The sequence below is a fragment of the Camelus ferus genome, chromosome 8 (assembly GCF_009834535.1).
Source record: "Camelus ferus isolate YT-003-E chromosome 8, BCGSAC_Cfer_1.0, whole genome shotgun sequence".
Taxonomy (NCBI): domain Eukaryota; kingdom Metazoa; phylum Chordata; class Mammalia; order Artiodactyla; family Camelidae; genus Camelus; species Camelus ferus.
Window position 1 is genome coordinate 58,887,472 of NC_045703.1, and position 22,215 is coordinate 58,909,686.

The window sequence follows — 22,215 nt, forward strand, 5'->3', positions numbered from 1 at the left end:
AAGGACCCTCTGGTCCAGTGAGGCTGAGCTAGCTTCAGGATGGATGTTGGATGCCCATTAGAATTTGGTCATTTTGTAATACCTAATATGAACAGTTTCAACTGGATTTCAAATGTTTCATTTTCATTAGAAGTTTCACTATGATGTTACTCAAAGTGCTATTAGATTGCTAAAGTATAAATTGCCATAAATATTTCAGTGGTTGTAGAAAAGGCCAAAACAATTTTGATCACTTAAGTTGTGCTGAGTAGAAGTCCTTGTTAGTAATGACCAACCAGAGCAGTAAGAGCTCATGGTCAAAAGTTTTGGTGGCCTCGTATAGATTGTAGTCATTTCAAGCATATAACCTCACTTTTAAAGTTATTTTTAAGTAAGCTCAAAGTTTTTTCCTAAAAAATAAAAAAGATTTTATTTGGAAGTTTTATCCCAATTCAATATTTAATGTTCTCACCAATACTCTGATATAATCAGTGTATATTATTTAAACATGTTATTTATATGTATGTATTTTTAGTAGAGGTATAGGTATTGAACCGAGGACCTCGTGCTATGCTAAGCGCGTGCTCTACCACTGAGCTATCACCACCCCCTCCCCCGAACATGTAATAAATGTTCTTCCACTCAACATCGCCCTCCCCAGTGTCCCTCGGCGTGCAGGGTCCTGTTACTGACTGTGCCACCATGGGAGCCGTACTAGGCAGCTCTCTGCCCTCTCTCCCTGGAAGCCTTTCCCATGTTTGTATTTTCTTTCCCTTCTCTGAGTCAACAGCCCCAGTTCCTCCAATTGATCTTGTTTATATGATTCCATTTCCAGACACCCTCCTAGTGAAGGTTCTCCTGGTTTTCATTATCCTCTGGAGAGTGTGGCAGCCAGAGCTGAGCACCACTGTCCGGAGATACTGTCTGCCTGGAGCTAGAACAGAAAGACTGTTGGGCCCGCAATCTAGATGTTAAATGCCAGTGATTCCCACACATGACTTTAGAAAACCCTGGAATGTAAGCTCCATGAAGGCAGTGACTGACTGTTTCACTGTCTTGTTCTTCTCGACTAGGACATTGTCTAGCATACGGTAGATGATCAAGAAATGTTTTTTAAGTTAAGAAATGATTAGATGAAAGGAAATGAAGAGACATGGAGGAAATTAACAATAAGTGGGCCCTTTGAGTTACTTTCTCTCACTTTTATCTTATGTTAATCAGTCCCCATCAGCATCCAGATGTATCCAGAAAATCTCTTGGTGACTGTGGATCACTGCACATTGCTCTTACAACAGTGAGGTTGAATGGACCATTTAGAGTGGCTGGATGTTGTGGTGTCCACCACTGGGAAACGCAGGGGCCATGTGTTTGTTAGTGCCGATAAGCCAAGTCCTGCTAGTAAAATGAAGAATTGATTATACAGCTTTTTTAAAGGATGGTTAAAATGTCTTTATGACACTGTGCCTTTTAGTATTGACATTTGTGTGAAATGACACTCTTGGATGTTCTGTTCACAGTAAATAGTGCATTCTTTCACCATGACGCATTTTACTGAAGTCATCTGCCGTCCCGCCATGGTCTAGGTCTTATTCCTATCTCTCGACAAGATGCTTGTATGAGTACAGGCTATGTACTCAACACTGTTAAGTCTGTAGCCTAAAGGATCCAGTACATCATTTCCAAAGGCAGTGTAGATGTTAAAGAATCATACTACCTTGTTATTTGAAATGAGGCATGAGAGCACCATGCTTGACACCCTTAGATTCAAATTACCCCTGAATTTAACCAATTCGGCTAATGTTTACTGATGCCCCTTTGTTTTACCACAGCCATGTTTCACGATGGCAGAACTCACCCTGCTGTCTCCTCACACTCAGTTCTGCCCCATCCTGGGTACTCCCAGGACTCCTGCCAGGAGGTGGAGGAGTATGTCTTTCATGGATGTCCCTGTGAGAGGTCCCTCAGTTTCCATGGGAATCTGAGGCCCACCTCCAGCTTTGCTGAAGTTAAAGCACTTCTGGGACACATCAAGTTCTGCAGGGACACGGCTTGTGACGCTGGTCAGTGTGATACAGTGTCCTCTGTGCCAGAAGCCAGAGGAGAGATGCTCACTCACAGGCATAGTCCTGTATCTTGTGACTACCTTAAAAGATAACAGCATGGATAACATCAGTCTTTAACCGATCATGTTTCCTTTGTGTCAGACGTTAAGAAAGCTTAGTCCCAAATGTGTGGTCTGTTTCTAGTGTAGGATCTGAAGCCTGAATTTGCTGAACTAATCTAATTCCTGGACCAGTTTTGCTATGCAATCCTGATTCCAACCTGCCCTTCCTCCCCCCAACCTTTGTATCATTTACCTTAGTTTTTAAACTTTACTTTATCATGTAACATTGCACTAAATTTTGTAAGCCATCTAAAGTCATATTTTGGAACATAGGAGGTCTAATAAATAGGGAACAAATACTTGGAGAACATAGACTAATGCAGCACAAAGACTCAATTCCCAGAGCACTGATGGCCACTTTTGGTTTCTTTTTTATCAGTGCTTCTGGAAATTCACTAATCTGTTCATTACGGTTAGGTTTTAAGGTTGCACTTAGTGGGATAGCATTCAACTATGAAAAAAAGTTTTTTCTTTGGAATGTTTCTTCTTTGATGTGGTGAAATGAGAGTAGTTTTCTGTTCACTTTAACTGATTAGAAAAAATTTTGTATGCCAGGCCATGAGCTTATTTATGGGAGCCTGAAAATGGCTAACACTTCCTGTTTCATCTATGAAACAAGAACGGGACAAGGTGTGGGGCTGGACTTACCCTAGATTTTACCCAAAAAGTGATTAAGTACCACAACATATTCTTTTTAAGTTCTGATAGATTCAAGTTGTAGATCATTTTGAGATTATTTGCTGAATTGCTTTTACTTACCGATGTAACGCTGCAACTCAGAAGTAACCCTAAAGCATGAAAATACACGTCCCAGTCTGTGAGGCTGCAAACAGAAATTAATAGAAGAGTCAGAATTACTGGCAAAGTAATCCAATTGAAGCAAATCAAACCGATAGCCATCAAGCACTTCTCTTGTGGAGGGAAGCCTGTGTAAGACTTTAGAAAGTAACAAACACCAGGGGCGGGACCCTGTCTTGTTCAAGGCTGCCTCTTCAGCACCTGAATGGGGCCTGTGCATAAGAAGTGCATAACTGGTTGGAGTGTGAGAGTGTGTGTGTGTGTGTATGTCTGTCTGTTGTGGATACAATGAATTAAGAGGGCGTTTACAGTCTACTTGAGGGAGTAAGATATAAATAAGTGAGTGGAACACTCGGGCATAGTATTTAACGCACAGTTGGGCAGGGAAGGTTTAACGGGAGGTGGGTTTTGTAGTTGGACGTGAAGGATGACTAAAGTTGGGATGGATGTGAAGAAGCAGATATTCCAGGTAGTAGTGAGGAAAAGTGAAACACTGGGACAGCGTGCACTCAGCGGACAGTGGACCCAGCACCTGTTCTCCAAGAAGAGGGTTTGTGATCCAGCCAGTTGGTCAGAGGGCTCTCCTTCAGGAATGTGGACTTCATCTTGTCAGTATTGTGCTTCCACATTTTGGGAAGGATTTCCTCCCCTCCCCTCCCCTCTCCTCTCCTCTCCTCTCCTCTCCTCTCCTCTCCTCTCCTCTCCTCTCCTCTCTCCTTTTCCCTTTTTCCTTTCCTTTTGCAGTGTTTATTGCAGGGCACCCAAGCAAGGGGTCCAGGACAGCTAATGCTCAAAAGCCCAAACTCTCAGCAGGGAGGGTAGAGCACATGCTTAGCATCCACAAGATCCTGGGTTCAATCCCCAGTACCTCCATCAAAATAAAAACAAACAAACAAACAAACAATCCCCCCCTCCCCCCAACCCCTCCAAAAAAAAAAAAAAAAAAAAAAAGCCTGAACTCCCAGATGGGTTTCAAGAAAGCTCTTTTTCTGGGGAGGATTTTGGAAGAGAGAAATGACACAGCACAAAGTGATGTGCTTCTCAAACTGAAATGAGCATGCGGATCCTCTGGGGATCTTGGTAAAATGCAGATTTTGATTCATGAGGTCAGAGGTGGGCCTGAGCCTTCCCTTCTAACAAGCTTCCAGTTGATTCTAATGCCCATGACGCATGAACCACTCTGAATAGCGTGAACCTAGTCAAGAGGATGTTTTGGACAGGAGGACTGGAGTGGGCGTGGAGCTGCTTCATCATACGGTTTTAGAATCAAAAAGAACTTAAAGATAATCAAGTGGTCCATTTCTCTCTCATTGGCATTGGAAAAACCAAAGGTCTAAAGGTCTCTAGAACTAAAGTGGGAGCTGGACTTGGACTCGGCTCTCCCCGCCCACAGTCAGGACCGCCTGTTCACTTTACAGCAGTGGTCAGGGTCTGTGAGGGGAAGGACCACAAAGAAGCTGATGTTTGTGGAAATGGAGTGGGTTGGCTGGACACAGGAAACCTTGTGAAGGGAGAAGCAGTAGCTCCTAGTCGCTGATTTGATGGGAAATGAGAAGACTCCCAAGAAAACATTGAGGTTTAAACCCTGGTAAAATGAACCCGTGCCTCGTTGCTGGGCTGGAATGGATAGGGGGAGGGGTGGGGAGGATACTTTGCCAACGTGGGGAGCACCATAACGTCACAGTCTTCTTGTAAAGTGAGAGATGCCACATGCAATTTAAAATCGACCACCAGCAGCAACTTTCCCCAGCAGTTCAGAGCTCGGCTCCCTCCACTGATCAAACGTGTCAGTCACAGCCTGTGGCGTTTCACTTGTAGCTGAAAGTTGTCAGCGTGCACCCTTCTCTCTTTTTCCCTCCTCCTCCTTCCCATACCCAGGCTGGAGGAGGAGAACTTGGCGCTAAGCTGAGCTGGTGGGCGCCTAATGTTCTTCCTCCCTGCCTTTGGAACAGGAGACGGCTTTCTCCCTCCTGCTTTTCCAGCTGTAAAGTTCATCTGGCTTCCAGCACCGCCAGCAGGAAGGGAGGGAGAGGTGTAGATTTCACAAGAACGAGGAAACAGTTGGAGTTAGATGAGCGCATGATCCCTGTCCTCCAGGCCCTCTTCTGCCCTGAGTGGGTTTTTGACGCTGGTGTGTCCACTAAGTGGGTTGTAGTGCTTTGAAGTGAAAACATAGTCATTTAGGGTCAGAGCCTTGGTTTTCTATTTGACCCATGCCCTACTGGTGTGACTGTAGGATGTGTGTGCGCGTGTGTGTGCCCAAACAGGTGAAAGCACACACACGTGTTCTTATGTTTTGGTTTTGGTTTTGGCAAACCACTGATTTCATCTTGAAACATTTCCTCTTTTTTTGCTTCTATGTTGGACATAATAAACATTAAGGGAATTATTGTCTCCAGAAATTGTCCAAGTTGGCAAGAAATGGATTTGAGGTTTTTACCCCCAGTAATTTTTTTGTCATCTGATTCCTTCCTTAGAAAAACTATATGGTACTATGGTTTAGTCTCTTTCAGTCAAAACAGGAAGATGAGTGGGGAGGATATAGCTCAAGTGGTAGAGCACATGCTTAGTATACAGAAGGTCCTGGGTTCAATCCCCAGTAGCTCCTCTAAAAATAAATAAGTAACCCCCCCCCAAAAAAACCCCAGTAATATGAGATTATTTCTAAAATCATCATGGACCTTCACTAGTAAACATAAAATGCATGCATAGTGACACTAGTTATTAAAATTTTTTTTTACTAGTTATTAAAATTTTATGACACTAGTATTGAAATTTTTAACACCTCAAGAAAGTATGTTAATATAGGGAATGACCTAATTTGAGAAATTAAGTTTTAATATTTCTTAAAAAGTTTTAATCTTAATTGTTGGGATACAACTAAATTATTATCAAATTTAATTTTTTTAAATGATTTTTATGTTTAAAAATATAAAAGTATTATATACTTGAAAAAAATACGTTAAAAATTCAGAAATATAGTGGCCTTTGCAGGATTAATCGCTGGTGTTTAGGGATCCTTTCAGATATTTTTTCATATACATGTAGATAATTTTAAAACATAGGATCCGGAGATGGTAGCTTTAAACATTTTTCAATATTTATAAATGACTTTATAGTCATTTATTTTTTTAATTTTAAAATCTTTTTTCCTTATTTCTTACTGTTTAAAACCCTCTTCTACAGCTTTTTAAAAAATTGAAGTGTAATTGACATCTCCTCTGCCACACGTCTCCCTCCCTCAGTGCTGCCAGCGCTTAAAGCCAGATGAACTTTACAGCTGGAAAAGTAGGAGGGGTGAACATCATATTAGTTTCAGGTGCACAATGTAATGATTTGATATTGTATATATTGCAGAATGATCACCCCAATAAGTCTGGTTTGGAGATTGTATTTTTTAAAGCTGATTTTTCATTATTAGAAAAAAAAATAAGGCAATGCAAGATTTTATGCTTATAAAAAACTGCAAAGAGAATGGAAGTGTAGGTAACAGTTGTTGACACTTGGTGGCTGTCCTCTCAGACCTTTTCCTGCTCATGCACACATACACAGTGATGGGCTGTATCGATATTTTGGTTCTCTGTTGGTACTTCATTAACTTAGGGAGGATTCCATTAGCATTTGTAATTCACCAACTCACTAAGAATTTGTAATGCTAATGGTATTTATCATTCTTAACTAAGGTATCCATTACGCTTCTTAATAAACAGTTTAACCCACAGGTCAAATTCCAACTATTCACTTTTAAAAAAATTATTTTCCATTTTAACTAAGTCATAATACCCTAACCTACAGATACAGGTTCAGGCTCACCCACCAGTGCTGGGTGGCTGTCTGGATGCCCATTCTGAACATGGGTCGAATTTTGGAGTTATTTCTCACAGTACTGCTTAGAATACTCTGTCCAGTGCAAAGTCAATGAACACGTCATACTCAAAAAGTACTAGAGGGAAAGCTTTATACTTGAGATATAGTAATGAGTCCTTCCCAACAGTCTCTTTGGTTGTGTCCAATTTGAAATGTGTTTCTTCATGTTCTTTTGCAACATTTAGATGGAATATCTTAATTTGTTACAGATGATTTTTTTTCTGCAGTGACCAAAGGAGGTCCTCCCGCGCTAAGAAAGAGTCTAATTCTTGGTGATTGAGTCATTTGTGCAAGGTTGAGCCTCAGTTAGGATGTAAGAAACCCTGATAACTAAACCTTTACATTAAAATTTGTGATGTTTTATAATATGATGCGTGGGATTTTCTTAAAAGTAAAATGGGGTGGAGTTGAAATTAATAATTTGCTCTGAAAAACATTATTTTGTGGCATGTTTGGAAAAAACCCCACTAGAAACATCACTGTACGTGATCTCCTGTTAAACATACCCTGTTCCTGATAAAACAGATGTTCTGCATGGAAACATTAACTAGGTCCATTATTTTAATGGGATAAATTTTAATACATTTTACATCAAAATGCATCCCTAACCAGTTTCCTAAAAAGTAGTTACAACACAGTCCAGTGTCTCTTATAAGTGATAAACTAACATGTAAAAGATGAATTGTTTAGAATATTACTTCCTGATCATCAAACATTTAATATGATTGTTAACAAGCATCAGCTTTGTATGCAAGAACCAGGTCCAGTTTGCATAATATACTACACATTGTGTTTATGATGTGGAGCGACAAGCAACACACTCAATAAATAAAGTTTGTTAGAAAAGTGCAGGTAACAGAGTACAGTAAAGCAGGTAATTTCCCGTTCATGGTCTATTACCTAGTGAGGTAGAGACTTGGAGTGTGAAGAAAAGTGAAGAACAGGATAGGAAGAGAGTCAAATCAGTTACTTTTTGTTGATGGTTATGAAGTTGAGTGTTAGAGGGACAATTTCAGCGAAGGTTTCAAAAGAATTAAGAGAGTTCCGCCATAATTTTGAGGCTTCCATACTAACTCCTGAACAGGAAGACTTAAGATGGAAAAATTGCAAACTATATCTTTGCTTACCTCTCGCTATTTTAGTTTATAAACTGCTCTATGTGATGATGCTAAGAGGTTAGGTTCCAGGGCATCCTGATTGGTCTCTAAGCACCAAGAACCTCTGAATTACATATCCCCTTGGTTGATTTCAGCTGAGTCTGACATCATACCAGTTGAGCTTGGAATGTAACTAAAACATTTCCATACACTGTTTTACAGAAATAGTGTATCAGATTTGGGACAGAGATATGTATTTGTTCATTATGAACAAAGGTGGTAATAAAAACCATAAGGATGTTAACCAGAGAGCAGTTCTTTGGGGCTTCACACCATGCTGATGTTTTTTCATAACAAATGAGGCCCTGGGACTGGGGGTGAGTGGGTTGCCAGTCCATTAAAACACCTTTCCCATGCAGTCTGCTTGTCCATAGGCATCCTGTTCTCGGATTTAGTCACCCCAGCATATTCATTTTAGCTTCTATGTTCGTATTGGGTTCCTGTTACCTATTTGCATTTACATGTTTGCTCTGAGTTACACTTACGTTACTGTTTCATTGCTCAGTTTTAAAATATTGGTCGGGTTGTACAATTGTGCAAGAGATGAAACAGGCAAACTGAAAAAAGTGAACAAGTAGATGCAGTGAGCATTCGTAGTCTGAGATGATCTGCCCCCATTCCCCGAATGTTAGCTGGGACCAACAAGCAGTCTTCACGTAGTGCATGTGTGGTTCTGAAGAATGTACCAGCCATTAAGAGCCCAATAGGATTATTGGAAAACTCGTAATTAATCTGATATTTCAAATATGTATAATGTTAGTGATATCACTCCTTCCTCTAAAACTGCCCATCGTTCTGCTTATGGGCCCAGGACCAGCCTGGACTTGGACCACACTTTGATGAGAACATCCACTTTAGCACCTATTTTGATTTAGAAATTTTTTCTACTTACGAAAAATTATCAGTGTGGTGATCTGTGCTCTATTTCCTAGGATAAATCTCATTTTCCTATAGTATATCCTAACGCTTTGTTTGCTTTTGGACAATTCTAACAGTTAATTTTCCTATTTTGCTGCTAAAGCTTATTTCAGTATATTATTTTTATCACAGGTGACTGGTTTATCTCTTTTTTTTTCCCAAAGGGGATATAGTTTATTTTTTTTAACTGTCAAATGAGTGTGTTATACTCTATGGCTTTATCTCTAAAATTTTTAAGCTCTCTACCTCTTCTTTATGACTTTATGAAACAAATGGGTCGCAATAAATTCCGTGTCCTAGTGGTGGTCTAATCACATCCAGAGAATTATTCACCATTAACTGTCAGTAGCCCTCAGTTAAATTGTCCTTTTTTTTCCTTCTGCAGTAAAATCGTTAACAGTGTTAAGTAATGAAGTTTGGAAAACAATTCAGTTTTAAGAGGCGAGGATTCTTCTTTTAAAAAATACTTTAGTTTTTCCAGAAAATGTTTATCTCCACTGTCTCCTCCCACTGTACCCTAGCGTTTCCCAAATCCCCACATCTCTTCTTACACATCTATTTGTCTTTCTGGTGTGTGCCACGTTTGGGAGTCTCATTAAACCAGCATCTGTTCTGTTTTAGGAGAAACCCGAAGCCAGCCCCACGTCACTTCAGCTGCGGTCCCAGATCGAAGTAAGCACAGTGACTTTAATCATCTATTTTTGCTTCTGTCCTCTTTTTTTTTTTTTTTTTAATGGTATTATGTACAAATCAGATGAAGCCTGCTGTTCTGCCTGCACTGACGCTGTGAATCTTCTTTCCTAGGAGTCTCTTGGCTTCTGTAGCAGCGTGTCAACACCAGAAGTGGAAAGAAAGTAAGTTCCCCTCCTTCCGTTCAGGACCAGAATTTCTAAGCTGCCTTGTGAAATGGGTGATCATACTGTGTATGTACTGGATTTCAGTTACATTACATGTTGTGTGTGTTTGTACATAAATGTGGGTGGATGGGTGTGTTTTGTAATTCAATTGGTAATGCTGGAAGATTCTGCAAAGAGTTATTGATTTCATTGCTCATTGTGAGTGAACCTTAAATAAATATCTGGAAATGAGCACGGAGAAGGGGAAAGGCCAGCCAAGTCAACCCAAACGGGTTTTCTTCTTTTACACTGGTTTTTGATATAAGATGAAAGTCGTCAAGAAGCAAGTTACAAAAAAAAATACATTCCAGAATAAAACAATGATTACAAAACGCCTTCTGCACTTTGCTTTGGTGGGTGACCTTAGAACAAGAATAAATGCTTGTGACAGAAGATGGCAGATGCCCACTAACCTTTCCTGTAAAAGGTAGTATTTTTGCTTCCCTGTCCTAACTTGGACTCTGTAATTTTTACTCTCATGGAAGATAATTCTATGTTATACCTTGTATTTCCAGTATTTCTTTTAGGCCATTTAAAAAAAAAAAAGCAAAAAATTTTTTTCCTATAATCTTTTCCTTTTCTACTTTATTCCACCATAATTATGCTAGAATGTTCTATCTATGATCTTCTGAGGTAAAGAAATTTTGAGCAAGTCCACCTCTTTAAACAGACACTTCCTCTGGCCCAGAGCCACTTACACTGTTTCAGGCCAGGCGAGGCGTAGACGTGGCTTAGGGGTCAAGTATTTCTGGAATGAAAAGCACACGTTGGGCGAGCGCGTGTGCGCGCTTTACAGCACAGCTCTGCCTAATCCGTCCACGTGCGTGTGCGGCTGGCGCAGGCGCGGCTTCGGGAGGGAGGGCTGCCAGCCACAGCTCCGGTTCTCACTTTAAGAGGCTAAGCAGGTTTGGGTCAGGACTGAGGGACGTTGGGGGTGATGAGCAGAAGAAAACCAAGGCTGTTGCCCACTCCAGGTGGGAGGATAAATGTGCAGAGAGCACGAACTTCCTTGGTTCTAGTTGTCTGCATTCTCCCGGGAACTGTCGTGTGGAGGCTGAAATGGCCAAGAGGTTTGCGTTGACGTGGATTTTGAAACTGGAGGTCCGGTGGTGATGCTGACCCGAGCTGGGCACGAGCCCTTAGTGGAGGGGCTGTGGGCTCTCCTTACCTGGTTTGCTGCCTGTACAGCCTGATGCAGGCTGAGAACCCAGATCTCTCAGAGCCTCTGAGACTTTGAGGGAACAAGAAATGTTTGCCTTTCCTCCTAAGAGGAAGTGACTCACCAAATTGGTACTAATGTTGGTTAGGCTGGCATTTCTTCTTCTCCTCAGTTGTGGGTAGTCATTCTTTCCGTGTTTATATCCTACACTTAGTAAAATGTGGCATGACTCTTGTGGCCCAGAGAGAGCCTGACAGCCTCCTGAGGTTAGCAAACAATTTTGAACACACACAAACACACATGCACACACGCGCGCGCACACACACACACACACACACACACACTGCTGTTGATAAGCCCTAGCCTCTGCCCTAGCCTCTCCATCTATAATACTGTCATTTTGCTTCTGTTCTATTAAATGGTTTACTTAAATGTAGTTATTTCTAAATAATTTGAAAGTTTGAATCCATTTTGTCCTCCATTTCCCTTTTAATGGTTTTTGAAAACTATGACACTTTTTTTTTAATTTCAAAAAAAATTTTTTAAGTTTTTAACTTACAGAAGAATTACAAGACTTGTGTAATAAATTTCCATTTAAATTTCCATTTAACTTTCACGTAGACTCACCAGTTGGCATGCTCTTGCTCTTTTCTACACACACACTTATATAATATAATACCATTAATTTTTATTGTTATGGCTGCACAGTTGAGACGAAGTTGCAGACATCATGACCCTCACTCCTAAATGCTTCAGCAGATCTCTCTTAGGGACAAGGACATTCTCTTAGAGAACCACAATATAATTACCAAATAAGAAAACTTAGTAGTGGTTTTCTTAATATGCAGTTCATACTCAAGTTTCTCTAATTATCCCAATAATATTTATTTCATTTCATTTCATTTTTTAATTGAAGTATAGTCAGTTTAAAATGTGTCAATTTCTAGTGTACAGCATGTTTCAGTCATAATATACATACATATATTCCTTTTCATATTTTTTATTATAAGTTACTACAAGATATTGAATATAATTCCCTGTGCTATACAGTAGAAACTTATTAGTTATTTATTTTATATATAGTAGTTAGTATCTCGAACTCCCAATTTACCCTCCCCACCCTCTTCCCCAACCCTTAACCATAAGTTTGTTTTCTATGTCTGTGAGTCTGTTTCTGTTTTGTAAATAAGCTCATTTATGTCTTTCCAATATTTCTTAGTAGCTTTTTTCAATCTAACACTTTACAAAATCCCTCATGGCATTAACATGTCATGTCTCTTGTTACATTTAATCTGACAGGCTTTCTTGCCTTTATTTGTGGGATCTTTTGAGAGCGTAGGCTAGTTTTCTTGTGAAATGTTTCTTAGTCTGGGTTTCTTTTTAAGATTAAGATAATGCAGTTCTGGTCTTGCAGTCTTCACAGTGCATTACATCATGATATGACTTTGTCTCATTATTGGGGATATTAATTCTCACCTTTGGGTTAAAGTGCTGTCTGTCAGGTTTCTTCTAAGAAGATATAGCTCCCCCTTGTAATTAATAAATATTCTGTGGGGAGATCATCTGAGACTATGTAAGTATCTGTTCCTCGTCAAACTTGTCCCTAATGGTTTTAGATTCCTTTAATGATGTTTGCCTGAATCAGTTTTTACTGTGATGGTTGCAAACAGTGATACTTATTCTGAAGTTGATGATTATTATGGATTTAAGTCTTCCAAAAAGATTTTTTTTTAAAGATGAGGTGTTACTCTGGGCACTCTAGGTCGGAGTATAATTTGAGTAGCTTTGATGCAGTGTTTACACTGAATTATTTGTACTTTTCTATTTGAAAATGCAAATATTTTGAAATGCAAAATCCTGCTATTTTTCAGATAAAAATGCTTGCTGGTAAGTTGGCAAGCCCTCGAGGCTGACCTGGCAAACCAGTTGGTTGTGTCTGGTTAGTGTCTCCAAAGTGTCTGCCAACCAAAATATCCTTCTGAGTCAGCAGTGTTGTTTTATGGGCAGAAGGGTTTCTTCTACTTTTTATTCAAAAGGCCAGAGAACTCAGTAAACAGAAGTGGACAAATCCTGCAGCAGCCCAGCCTTAGATGCAGAGGCATAGGTGGGAGCAGGTGATGTGGGAGCTGAGGGATTAGCCCCTGTGGCTCCTGCCTTCCAGTTCCACTGCCCACCCTCCCCAGCCCACCCCACTCCCACTGCCTCTAAAGTTGTCTCCTGGTCCTCAGCACATCTCCCCTCCTTTCTCCCCCAGTTAAAACGTGTTCAAAGGAAGGTATCAGGCATTAATTATGATGCAAATGTCTGTTTTCTAAAAAACACATCACCTCTCCCAGTGATATTTTGCACTGAACAGGGTTTAAAGTTCCAGGCACATAGCTCTGGCCAGAAAAGACCCAGGAGGGGGGTTTTGTTGGGGAGACAAGCAGTGAGAAGTCTAATATACCTGACATCACAGCACCTGGACACCCTGACACGTGGGGCGGCTTGAGCTCTGTTTGGCCTCTAGATGTGCATGACCTGCATGATGGATGGATGGGAGGGGGGGAGAGAAGGGAGGATGGACCTGCTGGCTGCCCGCCCCCCACCCCCATTTGACCAAGTCCCCATTCGTCCTTATTTTCTTAAAGTCTGTGGTCCTTCTATATGCTTTTGCTGAAAATACAATAAAGAAGGCCAAAAGGAGCTTTTTCCTGAACCTCTTCCCGTTATAGCTGTTTACGTTGCCTGTTGATGAGACTGCACTTGTATTACACCAATCTTGGGTTTGTGCCAACTGGCTGAAAAGGTGAATATTAGGTAAAGTTTTTGTTACTTACCAGCTATTCTCTCCAGAATATCTCGAGCAAGGCTTTTTTATTGGGGAATATCTTTATAACTATCTATTCAGAATGAGTGTAGACAGGGAATGTGTGGCCCTCGACTCCAGCACTGGAAGAATGGAGCCATCAGCCACTGCAGCACCCATCTCTCCCCCACCAACCCCCGCCTCCCCAGGGGAGGGGGAATTCAGGATGGAGAACAGGAGGCATTCTGTGCTCTGTATACTGGCCCTAGGTAGTTAAGATGCATATCTAATGAATAATTTCAGTGAGCCCAGATTCTTGCATCTTCCCATACATAGAGAGCCACTAAAATCTTGATCTTGAGATGTCTGTTTTTTTTGTGATTAGTAGTGATCTTTTGACATTCAACTACATACATGGACCTCTGCCCCCGCCCCCACCCTCCCCCACCTTCCCCCATCCCTCCCCCACCCCACCCCCACCGCCCGTAGCAAAAAAAACCTCCTGTATATCCTGGCTCCTCCCTAATCTTCTAGAGGCTATCTCTCAGGCTGCAGTTCTCAGTAAGATCTCCAAATAAAACTTGACTTGCAACTTTAGGTTGTGTATTTTAATTCAGTCGACAGAATTTAGTTACAAATAACAGAAAACCTGACAAATAGTGGTGTCAACTAATACAAGATTCACCACATACATTCTTGTTCGTGGGTAGCTACAGGGCTGCGCCGTGGCTCAAACCTTCAGGAACTCAGACTGTCCTTTCCTCTCTTCCCCTTTTCTTATCTTTTTTTTTCCCCTCCTAGTTTTAAAGGGCTGCTGCATCTACCAGGAGAGAAGGAGAAGCAGGGTAAAGGGATGAAGCTAAAAAGGCAAAAAGCCAAAGGCATGTCCTTTACAGAGCTTTCCTGGGAACCCTGTGCAACGCACTACTTTACCCCACTCATTGCTTCATGCAGCTGTTGTTCCCCCACGCACCAGCTGTGGGCACAGGGCACCGTTCTGGGTTCTGCTTCTCCCATCGACAAATGCAGAAACTGAGGCGAGGTTAGTAAGTTTCCCAAGGCTACACAGCTAATAAGTGACAGAACCCAGATTGGATCCCACTTAAGAATGCATGCTCCTAACCACTAAGGTCTAATTCCTGAGTACTTATCGCTGTATTGCTTATGCAAATAGAGAGGTGAGAGGCGAATTGAGTTCATTAGCATTATGTAAATAGCGGCAGTTAAAGCCTCCACTTCAGTGGTTCCCTTGGAAGTAGGAGCAAGTTTTATTCTTACATAAGCCGAGTCTCTTATTTATCTATGAAGACAGGAGGGTCCAAAGTAAATCTCAAAAATTCACCGTAGCCAATATTTATAAGCTCTTCCCTGCTAAGTCTTTTGCCAGAGTTGAAAATTCACTGATTTAGTTTCCGTTTCTTTCATTACCTGTGACTACACTTCAGCTATTTCAGTGAAAAGGTCCAAAAATATATAGTGGCGTGATGGAAGAGGAAGATAAATAAAAGGAGGGAGCAGTGTTCTGTGGTCGGTAAAATAGATAAAATATAGTTTATAAATGTTCAATGCGTGCATTTACTCCATTCGGGCTTTGCTTCACTCTCGGAATTGTTTCATCTGGCAAGCTGGTAACTCTCTTGAAGGTGTCAACTTTTCTTTTTTCCCCCTCAAAAATCTCTGTCTTGCCCGTCTCTTTCCTCTTGACTCCAGGGGAGAAGCCCTTGCAGGTGTTCGTGTGTCCCCGTTCCTCCATCTCCCTGCCTCTGTGTCTCACCTGCTGCCTACTCTCCGATTGCTTGCGTTGGGGTCTTGCCTTCCCCTTCCCCCTCTCCCTCATCATCTGTTCTCTGCCTGCCTGTCTGCCTCACCCCTTCATCTCCTCTCCAGGGTGAAGCCCCTGCAAGCTCTCAGACAGGCCACACTCTCCATGGCAGGCTGAGCCTCTAAGTGGCCTGTCCCCGACTCTCTCCCCACCCTCCCCACCCCCTTACCTGGGCAAGCTCCCTTCAACCTTAAAAACTCAGCCCTAGTCTTGCCTCTCCCAGAAGTCTTCCCTAATATGCAGAGTTGAGGTCACGTCCTGCTACCGAGCTGTGCAACCCTGGGCTCTCCTGCTGCTGTTGGCAGTTATAGGTGCACGTATGTAGCATGTGCGCGCGCGTGTGTGTGCACGCGCGCGCAGTCACCTCCCACGCTGAGCCCTGGACCTTTTACATAAAAGACTTTCAGTAATGTTGGATAAAAGTGGGTGAGTGAGTGCACCCTCATAAAAATGCTTACTACCCCATTCTCCCCAACCATCATTCCATTTCTCTTCTCCCCTAGTTGCTGAACTTTTCCCCTAAAGCTGGACTGCGCTCTTCCTTCCCTGCTGAGATGCTCTTTCCACGGTCCAAGGCCGCTCCCACTTGCAAATGGGTGTTGCATTTGGCACTGATTTTCCTTTTGGTCACGCTGCTCTCTCTGCCCTTAGTGTCCATGACTTTGTGGTTTCCAGTTTCTCCTCCGCACTTTATGCCCACTCTTGGCAGCTCCCTTTTTCCCACCCACACCCGATTCTAGTTGTTCCCCCCGGGGCTTTTATCCAGCCTGCAAACTCTCCCAAGATAAACCCGCCTGCAGCTTTGAACTGCTGTCTCTGGGCACCCACGTCAAATCTCTGTCTCTCCCTTGGCCCGACTCCCTGTTCTGCTGACCTGCCTGTTGCAGCCTCTTACTGGATGTCTGCTTGTTGAGATTCCAGTTACCCCAAGGTGCACATTCTTATGGTAGAACTTATCACCCCTTCTTTATCCTTCCTTCTCACTCTGACACCTTGCTCTTTGTCCATACGTTCCCCTTTTTTTCCCTGGGGACCACATTCTGAACTTCATGCAGCCATTACATCATCATTCCTGCTTTTCTTCCATGATTCCGAAACCTAACTGCCAAATCCTGTTGCTTCCTGCATCTATAACTTTCCCTTGTTCCTCTTTTTCACCTTCTCTACTCCAAGTGAAATTCTTTTTTTTTTTTTGAGGTAGGAAGAATTAGGTATCTTTATGTATTTTTTAATTAACTTTTTACTTTATTTTTTAGTGGAGGTACTGGGGATTAAACCCAGGACCTTGTACATGCTAAGCCCTCACGCCACCACTGAGCTATGCCCTCCCCCTCCAAGTGAGACTCCTAATGTTCTTCTCATGAACTGGAAAAGAGCATTCAGGAAAGTATAATTAGGTCCCATCACACTGAGAGGGTGCTGAGATCCCCTCAGGGGCACCTAAAAATTAGGGATCTCTGTAAGTTTTCACCTTGGCAATCAAAATTCCCCCAACAGGACCCCAGCCCATCCTTATTGCTGCATCTCCCCGTCTCCCAGTCGCATGACCCAGCTCCAGGCTGCTGGGTTGCTTCTGTTTCCAAATGCCTCCTGGGTTGTCTGGAGTTCCTGCCTTGAAAGCATTTCCTTCTTGAGTCCCGTTTTAAGGACTGCTTCTCCTTGAAAGCTTCCTCGATCCCGTCGCTGGCTGAATTCTTTCCACCTTTTGGAATTCAGTAACATTTTGCATGGATTTAATGTCTCTCAACTCACTGTTGCATGTACCACTGCCATTGTCAACATTGTAACACTGCTTCTTGGGTTACGTCTGTGTATTGCACACTGGTTCTAATCACTTTCCTTGTACTTTATCATTTAATTTTTCATGAACTCATTGAGGCATGTACTACTTTGGAGGGTAATTACCTTGCCTGAAGCAAGAGACGAAAATCCTAGTCGAGTCAAAGTGCCATTACCGCCTTGGGGTTATGATACCTGTCCTGATACTGGATTCTCTGGGTTGAAATCCAGGCTCTTTCTTGTCTGGGTTACCTGCAAGAACTCTGCGACCCTTGGCTGGTTATTTAACCTTTGTACCTACAGGCTGCACAGCTTAAAAATGAGGATAATCATCGCAGTGCTCAAATCAGTGAGCCAACAAGCAGCCAGCGAGTGCTCAAGAATCCTGCCTGTCATCACTGTCTGTTCCGTCTGGCCCAAGGTCATGCCCTTGCCCGGTTCTCTGGGCCCTCATGTTCCTTTCTACTCCCTCCGGCCCAGCGTGATCCAGGACTGCTTGAGGCCATGAGCTTGCTCTCTTCCTCTTGTTGGATTTCCTTCAGTACCCAGATCAGTGGTTTGTATAGAGCAAGTGCTCATTAGGTACTTGCCCCAAATTCATTGAATGCCCCCAGTTCTATGAAATAAGATTAGAACTGGACTATCCCCAGGACTAGAATTACAGAAGACCTGCTTTGGTCTCACCTGTTACCTAAGCATCTGCGAGTATTTCCCTAAAATGACAGCAGGGTAATATGAAGTGATTATTTTCCTTCTGCTTGTGAATATTAGCATGAAAAAGATACCTGTTACAAACATTTTACAAAACATGTAGTGGAGAGAACAGTAGCTTCCGCAAACCCCTATCTCTTCGTAAGAGCTGCCTCTCGCGAGTCCATTCTGCAGTCTTGTCCAAGTCTTCTCTGATTTTCCTTCCTCTGTTAAACGGAAACGACAGATCATGTCACATCTCCAGATAAAGGCACGATTTTGAGAAGCACACACAGAGTATTACGGTTGTTTTAAAAAATCCTTGAAACTCTTTGAACCTGCAGTTTTGTTGGGAAAGTACACTTATTTTATTCTTGGCAACAGCATTACTGAGATATAGTTCGTGTACCATACCACTCACCAGTCGAAAGTATACCTTCAGTGGGTTTAGCATATATGTTCACAGAGTTTTGCTACCATCCCCACCATCAATTTTGGAATATTTTTGTCAATTCGAAAAGAAATCCTGTGACTTTTAGCTGTTGCCTCCAAATTTCCCCATTTTCCTGTCCCCTAAACAGCCACTAATCAACTTCTTGTCTCTATGGATTTGCCTGTTCTTGACATTTTGTGGAAATGGGGTCATGTGTGTTTTAAGTGACTAGCTCATTTCACTTAGCTAGTGTTTTCAAGGTTTACTCACAGTCATCCCTTTTTGTTGTTTTATCTGTTCATTGACTGATGGACAGTTAGGGTTGTTCTGACTTTTTGACGATTACGAATAATGCTGCTCTAAACATTTGTATACAGGCTTTTGTGTGGTCATTTCTTTGTTTTTTCAATTGGCTTTACTGAAATACAGTGCACATGCCATACTAGTCACCCATTTAGAGTGTTCAGTCCCAAGGTGTTCAGTATATTCAGTTATGTGTCACCACCTCCATGTCAATTTAGAACATTCACCACCTCAAAAAGAAACGCTGTACTCTTTAGCAGTCGCCGTTCTGTCTCCCGATGACCCCCAGCCACAAGTGACCACCAGTCTACTTTCTGCCTGTATAGATTTGCCTATTCTGGACATTTCATATAAATAGAAGGAAAGTGCATATTGGAAAGAAAATGTGTTTATTATAGTTCTATTAAGAAGAGAACTTTGAATCCAATTCTTGGTAACTCTGTGCCCAACCTCCTTGAAATGTGTAAGGAATTTCAGTAAGTTCTCTCCTAAGTGGGACCTCCTTCCTGTTCTTCAGCCAGCTTGTTCCCTGGGGACTGGGCTTGAGGAGAGGGGCTCAGGCTTCCTCCATTTGTGAAGGACCCCTGAGGATGGGGCCCGAGGTCTGTGGTCCCGTGGACCCCTGTGTAACTAGCTGGGGCTGCCTTTCTCATTGGTAAAATCGAGCGCTAGAAACCCGCCTGCAGTGCGATTGTTAATCCTCCTTCAGAACAGATCAGATGCAGTGAGAACTGCTGATGAGGTCTGTGAGTTTGCTGGGAAACCCAGGTCAAGCCATGTACCCTGGAGCTGAGGCTAAGGCACCCTGTTTCCACATCCTGTTTGTGGCAGGGCTGTGGGGCGGGGAGGGGAGCGCAGGGTTTTCCCATGGGGAGACGCGCATCATGTGAGGCATGAGAAAGCCTTGGGGAGGCAGGTCCTTCAGAGCAGCTCCCTAGTCAGTTCTGCCTGGTTCAGGTGGATGTGTCCTTGCCGTATGCTCACTGCCCCCCCGGGAAAGGGAGGAGGGCCCTCTTGGCCTGTTAGAGCAGCACCATGAAGAGAACCAGAGGAGACTTGGGCCATCACTGGTCCTTCACGCTCGCTTGGGGGAAGTATAGGCAGACGGCAAGCTTAGGTTTCAGAAAATGGATAGGCTGTACCACGAGCCAGGCATCAGTGTATGTATTATGTATTCTTTTGCCTTAATCAGTTTACCAGTAACCATCTGCCAAGGCTGTGGGCATGAGGGCAGGGTCCTTGTTCAGGGGACTGGGCTTCCAGTGTGCTCCCAGTCTGTCTGATCGGCAGCCCTCCAGGCCTCAGCTCTCAGTGACACAGTGATGAGTTTGAGTCAGGGGGTCCCCATGTTCCTTCTAGCCTGGACCATCTCTCATTTTCTGACCCAGTCCAAAGCATGCCCCGCACTGGCCAATTTTGCCCCAACTATCTGCATATGCTGTCGGTGGTGTTGGCTTTGATGTTGGACAGAACTTGAGCCTGAATTTAAGCTCTGCTAGTGTGGGATTTAAATTCTCTAAGCCTCAGGTTCCTAAACGGTAAAACGTGTTTGGTAAAAAGCTCTTTCCAAGGGTGGTTGTGTGAAGTACCCAGTGTGGCGCCTGCACAGGGCAGTGTGTTCTCTCCCCACCCCCATCAGGTAGGGCGCTGCCTGTGCGGCGGGACTGTGAGCTTGGTTCCCATCTTCGGTCTCGTTAGATGGTACCAGACACACAGCTCGTCAGTGAGCACGACCACTTGCCATGTGCTGTTCCCACGTGAGCTTTCCTTTCCTTTCAATGCCCCAAAGACACGGCCGGAGGGAGCTGGGAGACAACAACCAATCTCATGGAGCCCAAGTTGTCACAGCATGTGGAAATATGTGTTTGTGCGGGCGGATCTGTCTGCACACATGTGTGCTCCATCGCACAGCATATTTGAGGGGCTCAACATTCCAGAACGCAGGGGCTCAAATAAGAGCAGCTGTGCCAGAATTCTCCACCTCAGCTGTTCCCCTCTGAAAACTCGATGGCCCTTAACTCAGTGTGAGTGAGGCCCCAGCTGACCCACCCCAGCTTGAGTCCAAGTGCCTGGGACGCATCCCAGTGCGATTGCTGGAGGCTGGAGACAGGCGCGGATGCCAGGAGATATTTAGTCTATGAAGGTGGATTGTGTCTCCTGCAGGAGAGGTGAACAGAACACTGGGCCAGGGAGGAGGGTGGCTCTCAGGAAATAAATCACATTCCTATACTGGCAGGAGTAAGGGAAGACCCATACCTACAACGCAGAGGGATTGGAGAAGGGGGGACGGTCCACCTCTACAGGATGGGGTAGGGCGGAGAACTGCATAAATTTCATGTCAGTTGAGGTTCTGTTGGGAGCAGACATTAAGATAACCTTGTTATAGCATTTTCACCTCTTGTGTCTGTGAGGGTTGGTTCCATGCCCAGATGAGGCTGCTGCTTCTGTGTCCAATGATGTGGCGTTTGAGGCAAAAAAGATGCGGGAAAGTGGAGAAAAAGGGCAAACTGCCACCTACCGGATGGTCTGAAACTCATGTCATGTTCACCACCGCCAAGCAAGCATCCAACATCGGGGACCTGCAGGAGGGGCTGGTGCCCAGGATCGGAGACCCCGAGGAGGAGGAGACTGGGCAGGAATGCAAGTACTGCGGCCCAGCTGCTGCTCCATGCCACGTGATGACCTCTAGGGGACACGCGACGACATGTGTCAGGCTCAGTGGGGCCTCCTGCCCTGCACTGACCTTGAAGCACAGAAAGCAAACAGCTCCTGCGCCACTCCCGCTTTCCGCACCTCCTGTGAGACCCGTCACGTGGCCCGGGCGGACCCGGGTGTGCGGGGAAGGGAATCGGGGGAACCTCGGCCGAGCTAAGCTGATGGAAGGCAAACCCACCACAGCCTCCTGAGTCCAGGCTCCCCCTGGCCCCCAACCTTGTCTGAACACTTTGTCCAAAAACGACCTCACAGTCAGAGTAACACTTGAAGAATCCTGGTAGCTTATGTTATCTTGTTGTTTTCTGTATTCTTTTCTGAACATCTGCCTGGCAGTACTGCTTGCTCTGTTTTGGAGGTGCTGGAGCAGAAGGGTACCAGGAGGGCATAGAGAAGGAAGGACGGGGAGGGTTTCCCACTTTCTCCCAGATTGAACCCAAGGTTCTGAGCACCGCCACACAGCTGAGTTAGTGGAGAGGTTGATGAAGACCGACCCTCAGGCCCCGCCCAGGCCGGGTCTGAATTGGATTCTCCAGATGTGGAGCTCTGGGGCCTTAAACAAGTTTCCCACGAGGTTTCTTAGCTGCCAGCATGGTTCTGTGAATCTCTGCCAGAACCTTATTCTTGCTGGTCAAATTGAGGGTCTCTGCTTCTGCTCCACGTCCCAGTCACCAGTGTGGATCTGGGAGCTGGTCAGATGATGCTGGGAGAGGTCATTTGTCATTCGGGTATCCCGGGCTGTGCTGCCTG

At 43.7% G+C, this 22,215-nt stretch overlaps 1 protein-coding gene across 1 annotated transcript in view; it reads left to right on the plus strand.

Annotated features, from left to right (window-relative positions):
- The window catches only part of SASH1 (SAM and SH3 domain containing 1), a 168,262-nt gene that overhangs the window by 65,722 nt on the left and 80,325 nt on the right, over window positions 1-22,215 (plus strand). Inside the window, 2 exon segments of the mRNA XM_032485114.1 lie at window positions 9,505-9,555; window positions 9,688-9,737. Of these exon segments, the coding sequence (XP_032341005.1) occupies window positions 9,505-9,555; window positions 9,688-9,737 (101 nt within the window).